General features: G+C 39.2%; 1 protein-coding gene across 4 annotated transcripts in view; it reads left to right on the forward strand.

Moving 5' to 3' along the window:
• Positions 1-13,012, forward strand: part of ACSBG2 (acyl-CoA synthetase bubblegum family member 2) — a 134,654-nt gene extending 121,642 nt beyond the window's left edge. For all 4 annotated transcript variants that reach the window (XM_072113860.1, XM_072113859.1, XM_072113862.1 and 1 more), the window contains 4 exons: positions 2,749-2,966; positions 3,988-4,127; positions 11,650-11,896; positions 12,175-13,012. In XM_072113860.1, the coding sequence (XP_071969961.1) occupies positions 2,749-2,966; positions 3,988-4,127; positions 11,650-11,896; positions 12,175-12,287 (718 nt within the window). In that variant the 3' untranslated portion in view covers positions 12,288-13,012. The remainder of the gene's footprint in view (positions 1-2,748; positions 2,967-3,987; positions 4,128-11,649; positions 11,897-12,174) is intronic.
• The last annotated feature ends 5,788 nt before the right edge of the window (positions 13,013-18,800 follow it).

Here is an 18,800-nt window from a genome sequence, read left to right on the forward strand (position 1 = left end):
GTTCTGTACAAGTTTGTTAGTAAGGTGTGTTGCACACCCTTAGTTTCTTCTGTATTGAAGAGAAATTTGATTTAGTACAAAAATAAGTAACTCTTTATTATTCTATGCACACAGTCTGCTGAAAGAGATTTCACCTTAAGACAAAGTATCTACTGCTCCATGCTTTCCTATACTCATGTTTTTAATTAAGGTCTTGGACCTTCCTTCTGAATTTGTCGAAGGCTTCTTAACTATTTAAACCAATCTGCTGCTCTGCACAGATGGGCTGCTTGTCTTAGGTTATGTCGCAAGGCTTCTGAAAACTCAGGTATTGACTGAGGGGTGCTACTTTCTGAAAAGTGGCATTCGATGCAATGGTTTCCTTGTTTTTATGCAACTGAAAACATACTGGGGTAAATTTTAATTCAGCATATTTATAAAAGTGTCTGATGCTGGATGAAAAATCTGGCCTAAATTTTTATGTCCACTAGTTGTTGCAGAATTTTCATATTCATAGCCTTTAATGGAATAACAGTTACAACAATGGCATGGCATTAGCATGACAGCACTACATCGCCTTTTGGGGCAGAATGAAACCAATAGCCATATAATCAGAAGATACTAAGCTGCATGCACATTTTTATAACACGAGATAGGTAAGGAATAAGAATTCAAAAGAGAGGACTTTTTAGAAAATAAGCAATAGGGAAGGCATAGGAAAACGGAAGATGGGGGCAAAGGGGGAGAAATGGGAAGCGAGGAAAGCCCTTATAAACTACAAAATGTACATTTTATGGCCAATTGCATGTGCTCTGGTGGTGTATTTATATTTGCCCAATGTTGTCTGATGTCTGGAATATGAACTTATATTCACATCCTCTTTCCAGTCAGGGGGGCGGGGTTAATGGCACAGCAGTCAATCCTCTATCCCCCCCTCATGGCTGTGCTGTAGCAAAGTCTCCCTTGCAGGGGCCTCCATGTCCTCCCGCAATCTCACACCACTTCTCGACCATGTACAGTGTGCCGCTCATCTCTGGTCCGGCACTGGGCATGTGCCGCTATTCTTGCACATTGCCATCACTTCTGAGCTAGCCATCTACGCTGCCTTGTGACGCAATCCCAATGTGGTGGAACAGTGCAGTGCGCCTGTTTCTCAGTCCAGGTACACTCAGGGCCGGAGCGGAGATAACCGGCACATTGCACCTGCGCAAGAAGTGGTGCGAGACTGCGGCAGGACAGGAAGGCCCCTGCAAGCGAGAAGCAGAGCCTCATCCTGCAATAGGAAACAATGAGGCAGGTTCCAGCCAAGAGGAGGGTAGAGGATTGACTGCTGCACCGCTAATGTTAATTTCCTCAAATATATGGGGGCACAGTCTCAAAATGTAATCAGTCAACCAGCGGGTAAGACAAAACAGACCAGTGCAATGGGGTAAGAGCTGCAAAGAATAGGGGGACAGGATGGAGTTAGGTGGGGTCTTTTTTGCCTATGCTCCTTTTAGACATCTGGCGCTTCCAGGGTCCCCTCCTGGCTGAGCAGGGGAAGGTTAGCAGAGGAGGCTAGCAGAGAGAGGAAACTGAGGGAGAAAGATATGATGGCTTGTGGCCCAGTGTAACCAAGGGTAGATCATGAGCGGAATCTTAAGTGAGGCTCCCTGGTACATGATCTGTTTTTTGAGAGAGTACAAATGAATCTGGCACACCACATCCCTTGGATTTTGTGCATTTGGTTTTGGAGGGAAGATGACTCAGTGAGCTCTCAATTTCAATGTGTTACGAGGCCATCCGAGGATGTTTGGAGAATTTCAGTAATGGTGGAGATGCAGTTTGCACAGATTGCTGTTATTGCGCCTACTTCTTTTTTCTATATCATCCATATGCTGCGCACATATTTGTGTTTGGTGGTGTTGGACATGTCCTGCAGGATTTACAGGCCCAGGTTAGTAGAAGTTTGCGCCAGGTGCAAGTCATCCACTCTGGCAGTCAGAGAAGTAACATCAGAGTGCAAAACTCTTGTCGGAATCCAGCCAAGATTTGAGAGAGGAAGAGGCGGCTCAGCCCACAGAGCAGGAGATCCCAGAGTAGCGCTGCAGAGGTGGCCATCTTGGGACCACGTTGTGGCGCCTGAAGAAGTGGACATCCCCGTCTGGCTGGATTTCCCCATGAAAAAGTGCCTGATGATGGACTTGGAAGGTAAAGGAGGTTGAGGGGTTCTGACAACATTCTTAAGGTTTTTCCCCATAATCTGCGGGCCCAGATGCTAAGGAAAGTGTTGGGGGGATGGAGGAGCTTAGACTGATGCGTCCTAAAACGGTCATGTTCAAGGCCACTGAAATATCGACTTTTTTTGTCGCAGCTTTTGGCACATCAGTCACAAAACTGTCAAATAGTTTGGTAAATATAGTGCGTGTTTTTGACATATTTTTAGTGGGAATTGCCGTAGTTTTTTCCCCCTAAACATTTGATAAATCTGCTTGAATGGCCCACATTTATTAAAGTGTTAGCACCAGTTTTCTGATGCTCGCACATGTATTTAAGAAATGTGTTTGCGCCAGTTTGTGGACACAAAATTCTGTGTTCCGGTGCACCATATTTATTACTGCGACTTAGTTTGTACACATTTCCCAAGCAGTTCAGGGTACGCCATATTAATTAATACAGTGCGCCAGTATTCAATAAACTGTACCTAATTTGCACTGCTTTTAATAAATGTGGGCCATGTGGTTTTCAAAATATACTATGATTTATTTATTTTTTTGTCTTGCCTTGTAGTTGTGGAAAAGTAATATCTGGATGCAAAACAAAAATCTACCAGCCTGATGGTGATGGAAGTGGAGAAATACTATTCTGGGGTCGACATGTTTTTATGGGTTACCTAAACATGGAAGAAAAAACGAAGGAATCCATAGATGAAGATGGTTGGCTGCATTCTGGAGACATTGGAAAACATGATGACAAGGGATTCTTGTATATAACCGGCAGAATTAAAGGTAATTTATTTACATATTTTGACTTGTATGTCATTATAATAAATAATAATCTTTATTTATATAGTGCCATTAAATTCCCTAGTGCTTTACAAATCATAGGGGACATTTACAAATATAATAATACATTACAGAGTACAAACATTTATATGGAATAGGAGTGAGGGCCCGGCTCACAAGATCTTACATTCTAAGAGGATGACACAAGAGGTAGAAGCTTGTATAATAGTCCAAGCCTGGCTGCTGCATTAAGAAAAGATTGTAGAGGAGAGAGTTTAGTGAGTGAAAGACAAATCACGACATTTTGAAGAAAAAAAACTTATTGCAGCTCCCTTTGCTTTCTATTGCAAAAAAAATTAAAATAGATTTACTTTTGATAACACATATACAGACTATTCTCCTGAATTTAATGTCTTGGCTGAAAACTATAAAAATAAAGTTTTGATTGCATGTTGCTCTGTTTTCCTTATGTGTGAGGGGGGAAGACATTGAAAGGCAGCTAAATTCCCCCCTAGCAACTCATTAGTTCTGCAGATTCATCAGAAAATGTCTCCCGCTGTAGTGATGGCTATTCGCGTGAACAACGTTAGTTGGTTCCCTGCAGTAAGCAGATAGCACTTAACCCTGCACCTAATAGTCTCAACACACCCCCTTTTAACCCGATAAAATCGGTTCAAAGTGGAGTGGGGCACTGGCTGGACTGAGACTCCCTATACATTTAATAGGGAGCTAGAAGAGCTGGCTCTTTTTAGTTAGCGGAGCCTAATGATCCATCTCACTAAAAAGAGCTGGACTTCCCATCACTATCCTCAAGGTCAAAAGGTGAAAACTACAGTGCTTCCCTTGGGACCAAATTGGTATTTTGATTGTAACACATCAAGAACAATTAAAACCATTAGATGGTGCTATAACAATTATCAGGCAATGCTTATTAAATTAACATTACAAAATTGCTTAAGGCATGACAAATGTATACAAACTTGAACACATACTAAAGTTCACTCTCTTTGTGTCTTACTCTTAGAACTCATTATTACAGCTGGAGGTGAAAATATCCCGCCTGTGCCCATTGAGGATGCCATTAAGGAACAAATACCAATAATTAGTAATGTCATGGTAATCGGAGACAAGAGAAAGTTTCTTTCCATGCTGCTGACCCTGAAGGTATCTTTAGCAAACAATCCCTTTTATCACATGGTTGAAAAAAATCATGGTGTGAGCTTGTATAATTTTTTTTTCTTTCCAAATGTAATGTTTAAAATAATGTTGTTGTCTCTATTAAATTTGTGGTTCATGAGATATTTAATATTTCGTACCAAATATTAATATCTTCATCCAGGCTAGGGAGACACTGGGGCACATTTACTAAGCTCTGTGCGCCAGTTTTCGACTTTGCACATTCTTGCTAATGCAAACAGCTTGCATAGGTATTTAAGAAATGTCCGCAATTCTTTTGGGTTGCCGTTGGTGCACATGTTAAATGTGCACCAAAAAAAAGTGCTGCATCGGGCGCCAGATTCATTAAGATCGTGCACCAGAAATCCTGACTTTGGCACCCTCTGCACACTACACAGGCATAGCTCCCAACTGTCCCGATTTTGCCGGGAAAGTCCCGTTTTTCTTACCTCTGCCCCGCGTCACGGGCAGCTATGAGATTGTCACGGATTTTCCCCCCTGGTCCCGGCGCTGTGTCCGCATAGTAAATACTTTGAAAGCCTGAACTCACAGTACAGAATGGCTTCTACAGACATCAGGAGGGAATCCTTTTCAGAGAAGTGTCGGGCTTAGCGGAGAGCAGGGACCACGTCATCAGCTTCAGATCACCATGTATCCATATATGGTCACTGCATCTCCTAGGCTTCCCCAGAGCAGACATCGGGCAGGGAATCCTTTTCAGAGAAGTGTCGGCTTAGCTGGAGAGCAGGGACCACGTTATCAGGCTCAGATCAGCATCTGCCCATACATGGTCTCCAGGGCTTCCCCAGACCCAAGCTCTTTATTTAATTAAGTTAAATAAAGTTTTGCCCAAGCTGAGATTCGAACCCTCTGCACTGTAGACAGGAGCTTAACTAACTGAGCTATAAGCCCAGTGATACAGAGCTGAGGATTTCTGGTAACTAAGAAGTGTTATCTGCCAGTGTTACACTGTGACACAGACTTACTGCACTGATATATAGAGAGGGATCTTCTCAGAGATTATTTATGTTAATTATTGAATCTATTATTATTATTATAAATTTTATTATTTTTATTATGGAGATGATGATTAATAATAGTAAAAATAATAATAATCATCTCAATAATAATAATCTCCATAATAATAGTCTCAATAATTACAATAATCTCTGAGAAGATCCCTCCCTATATACCAAAGCATTAAATCTGTGTCACAGTGTAACAGTAGTCATAGTTCTTAGTTACCAAAATTCTACACCTAGCTAATCACTGAGATTATAGCTCAGTTGGTTGAGGCGCTGTGACATTATTGAACATGGACACTGCTGGTTCTGGGTTCAAATCCCAAAGAGGATAATTTTTTTTTTTTTTTTATTGAGATGATTTTTATTATTATAATATGGCTAAAATTTGGGGCGTGGCCATGGAGTGATTGGGGGTGTGGCTTAGGGGGATCGCCGCGGCACGCGCATGCCCTCTTTCCCTTTCACATATCTTGGGAGGTATGCACAGGCAAACTGCATATAGTGCAGTTTGCACTGTTCTTAGTAAATGTGCCCATTTCATTCAGCAAGGAATTGGACTGCTGCAGTAAAAAATTAATGGTTTTGGCTGTGTCCTTGGTACTGGAGGGGTATCTATGGCTCCTGTTAGCTTTAGTAAAGAACTCCAATTTCATAATGATTTTTTTTTTACCAAGTTGTCATATGTGATTCCCCCTTTAAATCCTTCAATATGCAGCCTTTTTTCACTTATTTTTCGCTCCCTGCCTACAAAAATCTCAAACTTTAACATTTTTCCATGTATAGATTTGTATAAGCGCTTATTTCTGCGTAACAAATTGCGCTGCGCAGTGACAGTATTTAATATTCCATGCTGTGAAATGGAAAGCATGTAAAAAACTCCAAATTCAGTTAAATTGGTGAAAAATGCAAAAGGCTTGATTTTTTAAGACTTTCACTGTGCACCACAAATGACACGTGTCCTTTATTCTCTGGGTCGGTCCGATGGCAAAAATGTGGTGTTTCGGACAATTAGGCGTTATTTTCCATTACGGGTTCCAACGACAGGAATAACCGTATTTTGATAGACCGGACATTTTGGGACGCAGTGATACGTTACATGTACAAATCACACATTGTAATAGATAAAACGAGACAGCCTCGGGTCTTGGCAACAGTTTGCCGTTCCATGATGACATAACAGGGAGCGATGATCAAAACAAATATGGTAGCACCCATGCACCTCTGTCTTTTAAATGGCGCCGGCAGCAATCAGAATATTTGTACTTGGTTTTTGCTGCAATATGAACAAAGCCTATGTCTGAATGATGATGGCTCACCCTATGAGCCCTGTTCATACATTCTTAACAACTCCATGACATACCGGAACGTTAAGCGTTAAGGAGTTCTAAACAAACAGAATAATGCCATTATTAGCCCTCTCCATACAAGGTGAGTGTTTGCTGCAATATGGTTCTCCCAACGGTAAAACCCACAGTCAATGTTTGTATCGATCACGGGTGTGATCCTGGGCGTGTGGGGGGGGGCACAATCTTGGATACGATCGCCACCCTCGTGACATCATCGGGGGAGGGGGGTGGCGATCGATTGCTTTGACAACCTCAGGTCTTACAAAGACCCAAGGCTGTCTGAATTTAACCCTTTCATTACAGTGTGATTTGCACATTGTAGTATGGCAGTACAGGCAGTCCCCAGGTTACATACAAGATAAGGTCCATAGATTTGTTCTTAATTTGAATTTGTGTGTAAGTCGAAACTGTATATTTTATAATTGTTGATCCAGACTAAAATTTTTTTGCCCCAGTGACAATTGGAGTTTCAAAATTTTTTACTGTAATTGGACCAAGTGCATGCACTTTTGCAAAGTGACTTCTGCATCTCTTTCTGCATTCTGCCTTCAGTTGACAGGGTGTAGGGGGGCTCACTTGAAACTGGTATGTCTCATGAACCGTAGCTTAGGAGGTAGCTCCACTATTTGGAGATTTTTACTGCCATACTATCTTAGGGGCTCAGCCAATGCAAAATTTCGCTCTCCAAAAGCCAATAGACGCTTCTTCCATTACAATCCACATTTTGCGCCCCTGCAGCAGTTTGTGCTCATGTGTGGGATATTACTGCATTCTAAAGAAACTGGTTAACAGACTAGGGGTGCGTTTACTCCTTTAACCCCTTCTAAAAATAAAGATTTAGGGGCCAAAGCAAAGTTTTTTTGGAAAAAGATGTTCACTTATAAAAGACAACGTAAATACTTTCTATAATGTGGTGGTAAAAAGCTCAAAATAACCCTTGATAAATTCTGTGAGTGGTATAATTTCCAAAATTGTATCATTTGTGGCGGGGGTTCACTGTTCTGTTACCTCAGGAACTTTTCAAATGGCGTAATTTCACCTAAAAGCAACGTCATCAAAATCTGCCCTTTAAAAGATCGATGGCACTCCTTCCATTCTGTGCTCTGCTGTGGCCCCTCAGGTAGTTTACACTCAAATGTGGTGAATTGCCTTACTCGTATTACTGTATTTTCTCATTTTGTCCTGCATGAACGTGTAAACTTTAGGACTAAATAATCATTTTATTGTCAAAATTTAAAAATTCCTCCAGGGGTTTTCCCACGAAAGAAAATTCTGAAATCTAGTGTTTCCACAGTAAAGATCATTTGTTAACCGCTTAATTTACAAGTTTACTCAGTTTTATTGCAATTTTAGCTTCTATCAATCATTGATGGTCAGGGTAATATTCAAGAGTGTGGCGGGGACTCTCTAATCAGATACTTCATGATCCATCTAGATCTGTGTGCTGACAATGTGGTTAGAATATCAGGGTACAAGGTTTATATACTCGTTCATTTACCTTCTGAATATTGTACTTGTATCTGACAAATAGAAAGAGAGAGATGAGACAGATAAGAGAGGATATTCAATATTTAGCAAGCAAGAGGAATCCACTCTAATAGCACATCTTCTAAAATTCCATGCATTTATTCTTCTATCAAATAGGTATATAAAACAATGCTTTTCGCCATTGGACCAATGCCTTCATCAGGTTAAACCAAATATGTACATGGTCCAATGCTGAAAAGCGTTGTTTTATATACCTATTTGATACAAGAATAAATACATGGAATTTTCGAAGATGCGCTATTAGAGTGGATTCATCTCGCTTGCTAAATATTGAACATTGAGCATTGTACTACATTAAATGTAGCACATTATTCTTTAGTTGCACTTGAGTTTCTTGTGCTTTGTGTCCCCCTATGCTATCCAGATAAGAGATGATGAGATTCATGAGATGGGTATTACACACTGTCAGCTCTGCTACATATATGTTCTTACACTATGAGATCTCTGCCCCCCCCTCCCCGGATAAAGAAATTATCTGTCTGTAGCTTGCAGCTTCTCTCTCCTCACAATGTGAGGTTTTTGCTGGCAGGAAGAGAGTGTCTGTGGTTGTCCTGGAATGTAGGGGATAGGGGCTAGCTCAGCTTCACTACCTCTGACAGAAAAGCAGGATTGCTTTCCTAAGTCAGTAGATCAAGGGTTGGAAACCATGGGCAACTGAAATTGTGTACACCAGGACTGATAGATAGGTTAGAATTATATCTGTGAAATGCAGCATTTTTGTAAATAACAGTGAATTAGAGAATGTGTTATTTTGTGATCTTTCGTATATTTAAGAAATCTTATCTTAGTGGGAATACCCCTTTAACGGGTTAACAGGCTTACCAATGGCTGTTTCGAATAGTACAAGGGCTGCAGTTTTAAAAATGGTGTAATGTGTGGGTAGTTTTTAATAAATAGAACTTTGAAAACCCTTAAAGGGGTTGTCCGAGTTTTAAAAAAAACTATATGTGGCCGGGAGCGGGCTGACTAAAACAATAAAGCTGTACTTACCTCCCGGTGCCCTCCCGTATCCAGCGCTGCTGTCGCTCCGGTCCGGGCGCCATGTAAACAAACATGGCCGCTGGAGCAGCGCTGGACTCAGTTCCGGCCGGACCCGACAACCTTCCGGCCTCCATACACAAAGCTGTGTATAGGGACGGATAGGCGTACCCGGCCACGGCCGGCCGGAGGCTGAGTCAAGCGCTGCTCCGGCGGCCATGTTTGTTTACATGGCGCCCGGACCGGAGCGACAGCAGCGCTGGATACCGGAGGTAAGTACATCTTTATTATTTTAGGCAGCCTTCTCCCGGCCACATATATATATATTTTTTTTTTAAACTCGGACAACCCCTTTAAGATGAGTTCTCCTCTAAAAAAATTGAATCTCAAATTTACTTTCCCTGTCGAAATGTTAGACTCCTAACGTCCTAATAAAACAAAATGGCATATAAAAAATTAGGTCATCATAAAGCAGACATATGGTTAATGTTAGTTAGCAACCACTTTAGGCGGTTAGAACTGTATAATGTGCGTAACATTGTCTAGAAGCAACTAAAATTGTGTACACCAAGACTGATGGAGGAGACAGGTAGGACTTGTATCTGTGAAATGCTGGATTTTTATTAATAACATTGAATTAGAGAATGTGTTATTTTGTTATCCTGAGTACATTTCAGAAACTTGTCTTCTTGGAAATACCCTTTTAAGGGGTTAAAATTCAAAAGGGGTTACTTCAAAAGTAGCAGTCGATACGTCTATTCAAATTAATATTTATTAAATTAAGAAGTTAAAGGGGTTCTCCGATGACAAAGATTGACCTCACTGTACCTTATCTCCCCACACTTATCACTTCACTAATTCAGTATCATTAAATCTTCTGCCCCCTTTTCATGAAATCAAAGTCATTCCTGTGTCCTGGCAGCTTAGTTTCCACAGAAACTAAACACTTAGTTTCCACAGAAACTACCCGTTTGCTTTCTCTGCTATCCAGTTGGGCATTTGCAGTCAGCTCCTTGTTCCCTGCTGTGGGGGTGTGGCTGCACTTTCCTCTGTATGAAGAAGCTGTGCTGACCAGGGGGATTGTGGGAGATGTAATCTTTTGGCAGAATGTGGACAGCCATCTTGGAGTTAGACAGCTGCAGCAGTGAGATATGAAGTGACAAGTGAAGGAAAAGAAAGAATACAGCCCAGGGTGGTGAGGCGAGGTAAATGCAAAAGAACTGATCAGTTAGAAAAAAAAAGTACATATAGTGACCGGAGAACCCCTTTAAGGATAAAAATGTATATAAGCAACACGTTTCATTACCTATCCGATGTCAGTAGGATAATGTTCACAAAGGATCTCTAAAATCATATAAAATTTAATTACTTTCATAATACAGTTTTACACATACACAGTACTGTCAGATATAATAACACATAACAGTTATTCCATAGGCCAATTATGGCAAACCTTTTAGCAGCCGAGTGCCCAAAATGCAACCCAAAACCCCCTTATTAATTGCGAGATGCCAACCAAAAATTAAATCAGTAACTTATCGCTCCTTGTTCTTCAACAACTTTTGATCATATTGGCCTCCAGAGGACAGGATGGAAAATTTGCATCATATTAGCTTCTTTCCAGTGTTCCTCAGATAATCATGGGGCCAGAGAAAGGTCCTGTCTACTCATTCTCCCTCTTATTACAGTCCCAAGTAGCGAAGTAAGTATCACTTTAATATAGAACCAAAAGCAGCAACTTTTAAGTTGCTTGGAACTGCAGAAAGATTCTTTGAGTTCTGTCTGGTGCGCTGGGGCGAAGGCCCGGGTGCCCACAAAAAGGGCTCTGAGTGCCGCCTCTGGCACCCGTGCCATAGGTTCGCCACCACTGCCATAGGCGATCAGTCTTGTTACCTTATCTTTATCACATGACTTGCTGGGCAGAATGCTGGAGACTCTTACATAGTGCCTGCTTGGCGCTCAATGTCGAGCCCGGGTGATATGGTCACATGATGTGATCACATGTTGTGGTTGCCTCTAAGCGTCCATACTTTGTATATATTACAAATATATATTTTTTGCTAATGTAACAGTGGAGGTTTTTTTAGGCTAGTATGTTTTATTTTCAGATACCTTAAGAGAAAGATGTGGTAATGAATAAAATGATAAATGTCAGTTTTTTTTTTTTTAAATCTATTAATATGTCAGATTGCAGAACATTCATCAAGATGTGACTTTTATTAAGATAATTGGCCGACTGAATCTTTGTATAAAAAACATATTAGCTTTCTTATCCTACTCTACTTCGTGTAGAGGAGAAAGAAACTATCACTTTTGTAATTCCCACAATAAATGACTGCTATTTTCTTATTTGAATGTAGAGAAATTTCAAATGATTATTTAGTTCTTCTCATTCAACCCATTGGGACTGAGGGTCTTCAGTCTATATATCCAATAGACCTCACATCTACAGAATGTATTGAAATGATTGTCCATATCTTCAGGGATATAATTGGAATAATTTTGATTATATTTTATAGTTTTTATAACAGAGTCACACCTGTTACATCTATGCTTAGGGAAATGTATTTGATTTTAAGAAACAAAAGTAATGTTTTTCTTCCTTTACCATAGTGCAATGTAAACCTTGACACTGGGGAACCAGAAGATGAACTGACTACTGAAGCCATAGAGTTTTGCCAGAAAATTGGTAGTAAAGCTAACAAGGTATCTGAAATAGTTGGACACAAAGACAAGCTGGTTTATGCAGCTATTCAGGAAGGTGTGAATGCAGTTAATGAACAGTCCATATCAAATGCACAAAAGGTCCAGAAGTGGGCGATTCTTCATAAGGATTTTTCTATTGCCGGAGGAGAACTAGGTGGGTATTAAAGGAAGGTTCCATCCTTGTATTAAGGATGGAAGTCATAAGTGGTCAGTTCTTAATATCTAAACTGTTTTAGAGCCTACTATAGTATGCAAAAGCATGTCACAACTTTTTCCATTTGTGCTTCCTGGCAGCCACATTGTGAAAGATCACGTCAATAGAAATGGTAATTTCTCAAAGGGACATCAAACCAAAGCATAACTTTGTTGTACAGAGGTTGTAGACCTAGACTGACCATAATCCATGTGTTAATTCCTCTATCATCCTTTTAGGTCCCACCATGAAACTGAAGCGACCGGTAGTTTCCAAAATGTACAAGGACCAAATTGATGGCTTTTATATGGATGCTGCGACGCCTACTGATATTGTCATCCCATCAAAATAGTGCTAATTCAGCAATAATTTAAACTTGTGTAATATAATAGAATTTTGTTTACACATACATTTTGATTATACAGGAAAGGTGTAAGGAAATTTATTTTCTATTCTGTAAAGAAACATCATTCCATTACATTCATAATGTATAGTGTTAATTTCATTTTACCTTCTCATGGACTGTTCAGTGGAGACTTAAATTATTTGGAAGGATAGAATCAGTTTGCTCTAAGTGCCTCTTGAGTGCTGCTGATCTCCCTGAATTACTTTAACCTTCTGGTCTGGTGGCGTTTTATTCCATAGTCTTTATGAACTTTCAGGGTTTAAGCAGCTGTGAATGTAGAATGCTAGAGAATCAGCTTTTTTGGAAGACTTAGGAATATGAAGGAGAGTATGTCAAATGTTGTGTGGAACTGAACACAAATTTTGGATACTGATCTTGCACACCAAAAAATCAGAGTATGTCATGCTGTAGGAATAGTCATAAGGTTTTAATATTTTTACAATCCTAAAAGGTAATATATAAATTTAATTATGTTATTTATTGCAGAACCCTTTTTTTGTAAAAGTGTATTTAGACCTGATGTATTTTTGTTCTGAGGTTATCATGCCCAAAAATTAAAGGGGTGTTCCCATTTCAGCAAGTAATTGATATTGTTTGAAAAATGAAAAGTTATACAAATTTCCAATATAATTTGCTTTAATTCCTCACTGTTTTCTATATCTCTGCTTGCTGTCCTTCTATAGAAAGCTTCATTGCTTACTTTGAGTGGACAGAAATCTGACCATGGTCACACGTTATATAACACGGCTCCGATTACTCTCTGTGATATAACGAGCCGCGCACCTGTGTGACCATGGTCAGATTTCTGTCCACTGGAAGTAAGCAATGAAGCTTTCTATAGAAGGAAAGCAAGCAGAGATCTAGAAAACCGTGAGGAATTAAAATAGAAACTATATTGGAAATTTGTATTATTTTTCATAATAAAAACAATAACATTAATTTACCAAAGTGTGAATACCCCTTTAAGGAATTTAAGATGATGATTTTAGGAATGTGAAGATGTAACAGCTGCTACTATACCCCTGTAGAGTAAAGGACATCTAGCATCAAAACCAAGCACAGTCAACGGGGACACAATCTGTAAGAATGCCCCCCCCCCCTGGCTCTCTGAGCACTTCTTCCCCTACTTTGCCTGATGTAATCTCACTGCAGCAGAATAAGTACACAGTGGGAGGGGGGAGTGCTCCTTCCACACTGTAACAGCTTGTACGTCTGCAGCACTGAGGGGCTCTTGTATCTCCTCCAGAAGCCATTCTGACTCATTAGCATAATTCAAAATGTACTTAATGTATCATTTCCTCAAATATTTCTCGATCTCTGTTTTGGGAATCTAGGAATCTATGGAAAGCATCAGATCTAGAAAACTGAGGAATTGATATGGAAAGTATATTAGAAAATTGTATCATTTTTTTCAATATACAAAACAAAAATATTTTAGTGAAATGGGACAACTGGAACAGAAGATTTGTTGTCATATATTTTGTCTCCTTAATATCTGTATTCATAGAATAACCCTCTTATCACTTCTGTCATTTATTTAATAAATAAATCATATGTGGTGTTGGTTGCTATGTTTGTAATCTACACATTACGTGTACATCCACTAAGGTTCACAGGCTTAAAAATCTGATAAGGTTCTTTAGTGGAAGATTTCAATATATTGCTTTTCTATCTAGCTCTGTATAGTAAACAAATGCACTAGTCACACAGTATGAAGCTCTGTGGCCAACTAATGACAGGTATGCAATACTGTTTCATCCTTTTAACATGGAAAATGGTGTGGTTAGGTGAATGGTTAATTGTACTTATTTATTAAATAAACTTCCACTTAATGTCAATTGCCTCCTGACTGCCTACATTTACATATTTGGGGAAATGCATGATCTCTTTTCTGCCAAATTTTGTGAACATTTTGGGAGCAGAAAGTGGCATGGAACATTTAAAATCAGTTGGAAAATCGAAAATAAAAAAACAGAATAAAATCCTAATGATAAATCTGTCTCTAATAAAAAAAATGTTCTTTACCAGTAGATGCTAAGACTCCAAATTTTTGTGAAAACTATTTTTTTCCACTCAGTACAGATACCAAGTGAGGATTCCTGATGTAGGGGGGAATGCAGCGTATCCAACATTTGGAAAGTGGAATATGTCCTCCTGATCATGCCTTCCTCTGCATCTGATTGCAAACATTTGGGGGTATTAGGGCTTTTGCGCCAGGACACTGGCAGATAAGCTAGCATTTGCAATTATTTAAGGGCCTATTGCTAGCACTTGCGATTTTTCCCCTTTCCCCCACCTCCACACCAGGGTATTGAATTATTTTTTAATTATCACAGTTAGCGATGAGCAAATCCAACCTGCCAAACTGGGATTCGATCCAAACTTTGTGAAATGTTTATTTTGTAAAATCGCCTTGCAGTTCAAAGTGAAAGAAAATAACCTAGGAAATTGTTCAAGATGTACAAATAGTCAGCAGCTACCCAGCCTCTGTGATTTTGCAGTCCTTTTAACCCCTTACTGCAAACTGATGTAAACAAACTTCCATGTATGACAAGGGTAGTATGGAGAGGGCTCACAGGCTGAGCCTTCTCCATACAGCTTGGGAGTTTTCTGCATATTGGAGCTGGCACTACTCATGGGTATTAAAGAAAATCTGCCATTTGATTTCATACACTATGAATCAAACATACCTTGGGAATGCTGTAGCTACACTGATACAGACACAGATCTTGTTTAATCCATGAGCTGAGTGGTTTTGCTGAAAAACAATTATAAAATTATGATAATGCTCTTTTGCATGGCTTGGCGCTTTTACTTCCAAATTAGTTATGCACTGCACCAGAGAATGATGTAATCACAGTGTTATCCCTGAGAGGCAGAAGTAATCAATCGCTGCACCATCCCCCAGCTGCTGTATATGAGTGATCTAGCTCAGGTTGATTAGTCCTGCCTGGACTGTTCAGAATGCTCTGTGTGATGTGTTTATCAATGGAAGGCTGAAGGCAATCCAGGACCCAACGTCCTGAATGTTATAATTGTTTTTCCAGCAAAACCAGTCAGCAAAGGTATTAATAATAATTCCTTTATTATATAGCGCACACAGATTAAGCAGCGCTACACAGATATTATCGAATAAGTCCGTGTCCCCAATGGGGCTCACAATCTAATCAACCTACTAGTATGTTTTGGAGTGTGGGAGGAAACTGGAGGATACAGAGGAAACCCACGCAAACACGGAGAGAACATACAAACTCTTAGCACATGTTGACTCTGGGACTTGAACCAGGTCCCCAGCAGTGCTAGGCTGTAATGATTAAACAAGATGTGCCTGCATCAGTGTTCTCAACAGCATTCTCAACGTATGCATGAAATAATGCATAAAATCAAATGGATGATTTCCTATGAAAGGGTGGACACTTTTCAATAATTATACCCTAACCGGCATACCTCTGCAAGTATATGTACCTATTGAACATATAGTAATACCGCTTCAATTACTTGTGTTGTGTGGTTACTGGTCTATGGAGCAGGACTCACTCCCCGCTAGTACATCATGATTCATAGACAAATCATAGACCAACCGCGTATTCAACTTCTTTTATATACAAATTCAACGCTACATTTCCATGGCTTCCGCTGAGTACACGAACGCTGGTCTGTCCTGTGACATTTCGGAGGAGGTTCCTCCTCCTTCAGACATGCGTGGTGTCGACTAGGGTAAGCTTTAATATATGTTGACTACTAGTTACTTTATACAAAAATCTAGCTTAACCTAATCAGTACAGTGATGTAGCAAGCCTAAATGATAGACAAACAAATTAAACCAAGAAAATCACAAAAATACATTAAAATTACACTGGTCATTGAGCCCTTGGGGACTTAAGGTGTCTAGCCTAGTGATCCAATAAACTTTACGCTGAAGTAACCTCTATTTTAACAGCAACACATTTTCTTGTGTTATACTTCCTAGTATTAATCACCGTAAGTCGCTAACATTATGTTTAAACTCCCGAAAATGTCTCGCTACGCCTTCTCATGCTCAACCCTTTCGCTGCCTTTCTAAAGTTCTTCCTCATTTTTTTTTTAAAGGTATTGCCTAATAACTAATTTGTGCTCATTCAGTTTGTCCCACATAGGCTAGCCCGCATGGACATTTTAACATATACACAACCGACTGGGTATTACATGTAAAAAAAATCCTTTTATCTGAATACGAGACCCTTTACTTTGGTGACAAAAAGAGTCCCCTTTAATGATCCCAGAGCAGTTTTGGCAGGAAAGGCACGAAAATGTGCCATTATGTTTAGCTGCCAAAAAAGTTTGGCAAGTCTTCTTCTTTTCTTATATGTCTGATGTTGTTAATTCATTGGCAATGGAACGACCCTTGCTATAAATGAATTTTGGGAGATTTTTAAATAATACACCATATTTCAGATCATGGGACAGTATAGACCAATGTTTATTTATTGTTTTTTTTAATGAGTTGGGAGTGTTTATCATATTATGAAATAAATTATATCTGTTCATTAAATTTTTTTACATTTAGTGGACTCTTCTCTAGGTAAAGTGGCAACTTCTAAACCTAGTTTTTCCATTTCTGTTTTGGGATACCCATGTTCTGTAAATTGCTGAAATAATTTTTCCATTTGAATATTGTTACTGCATATTCTATGGGCGCGCACAAACTGCCTTTTAGGAATGCCTCTAAACGCAAGGTAGCTATCATATTTTAATAAATTATTACGATCTGTCTCTTTTGTATACAAAGTAGTTACAAACTGGTCTTCTAGTTTTTTAACCTCAACATCCAAATAATGCATCACCTGGGTGTTTTTTTCCAGTGAAAACTGAATAAGTTAACAAAAATTCATCAAGGTCTTGTTCAGACCCTTTCCACAATAAACAGATGTCGTCAACATATCTAGTCTAATACTAAAGACAAAATGGCTACCTTTAATGAAGTTAACAGATAATAAAGCAGATACATTGGCTTTCACTGAGATTGAATCTGGACCCCAGACTTGCCTGTAGGTAGTGCCTGAAAGATGGTGTCTCTAGCGTCATCTTAAAGGCACAGTGTCAGCCTATGCATGTGCATAGGCTGACACTGCTAATACCCTGCAATACATTAGTATTGCAGAGTATTATCTTGAACAAGCAATCAGATGATTACTTGTTAATGTCCCATGGTTGAAAAAGTAAAAAAAAAAATTATTATTCAATAAAAAATAAAGTAATAAAATCAATAAAAATGCCCATAATCCCGAAACATATAAAGAGATATATAACGCTAAAAAAAGTCTAAATCATAACACAAACCCCACATTTATAGTATCACCGGCGTCCGGAACAACCCGTAGAATAAAAGGAAATAATTATTAAAAAAAACTTAAAAGCCGGCCAACACAAGGAAACTGGATAACATAGCCTATATGTTATCACTATGTATCATGTACAATATATCTTGCCAAACTGTTAAAATATTCATAATGGAATGTTTTATATGTCTGTTTTGTTTGAAAACCAAATAAAAAGATGTTTAAAAAAAAAAAACCGGCCAAAAATTATGATTTTTACCTATTGAATCCCACGAAAAATGCAATAAAAAGTGAACAAAAAAATGTATGTACTCCAAAATTATACTGTTGTAAAGTACAACATGTCCCGCAAAAAACAAGCCATCAACCAGTTCTGTAGCCAAAAAAGTAAAAATTTTATGCCACTTGGAAGACGGAAATGCAAAAATTGTAGATTTTTCCCCACATTAGGTTCTATTTGTAAGAAAAAATATTCATTTATGGTATCCCCGTAATTGTAGCGACCCATAATAATAATAATAATAATAATCTTTATTTATATAGCGCCATCAAATTCCGTAGCGCTTTACAAATCATAGGGGACATATACAACTATATCACATTACAAAGAACAAACAGTCATATGGAACAATAGGAGTGAGGGCCCTGCTCACAAGAGCTTACAGACTATGAGGATGAGGGGGTGACACAAGAGGTTGTATAATGGTCCAGCCATTCTTTATAAGGGAACAATATAAAATAATTTAATAAATAATTTACTAAACAACGATGTTGCTGCTTGAACCAGACATCAGCCGCCATCTTATTTACAGGATCCTAGGTGAAAAAGACTGCAGAGAAGCCTGGAGCTTGGTATATATCAGCTGTTTGCCAGACAACAGATGGGAGAAAGGACATAGGATGGATTAGTAAAGGGAGAGTTGACATTTCATGCAGTTAGCCAGTGTGATAGGCTTGCCTAAAGAGATGGGTTTTAAGAGCACGTTTGAAGCTTTGGAGGGTGGGTATTAGTCTCAGAGTCTGGGGAAGGGCATTCCAGAGAATTGGTGCAACTCGGGAGAAGTCCTGGATACGTGCATGTGAGGTTCAAATTAAGGTAGAGATTAATCTAATGTCACTGGCAGATCGAAGAGCACGGGAA

This window comes from Engystomops pustulosus, chromosome 1 (assembly GCF_040894005.1).
Source record: "Engystomops pustulosus chromosome 1, aEngPut4.maternal, whole genome shotgun sequence".
Taxonomy (NCBI): Eukaryota; Metazoa; Chordata; class Amphibia; order Anura; family Leptodactylidae; genus Engystomops; species Engystomops pustulosus.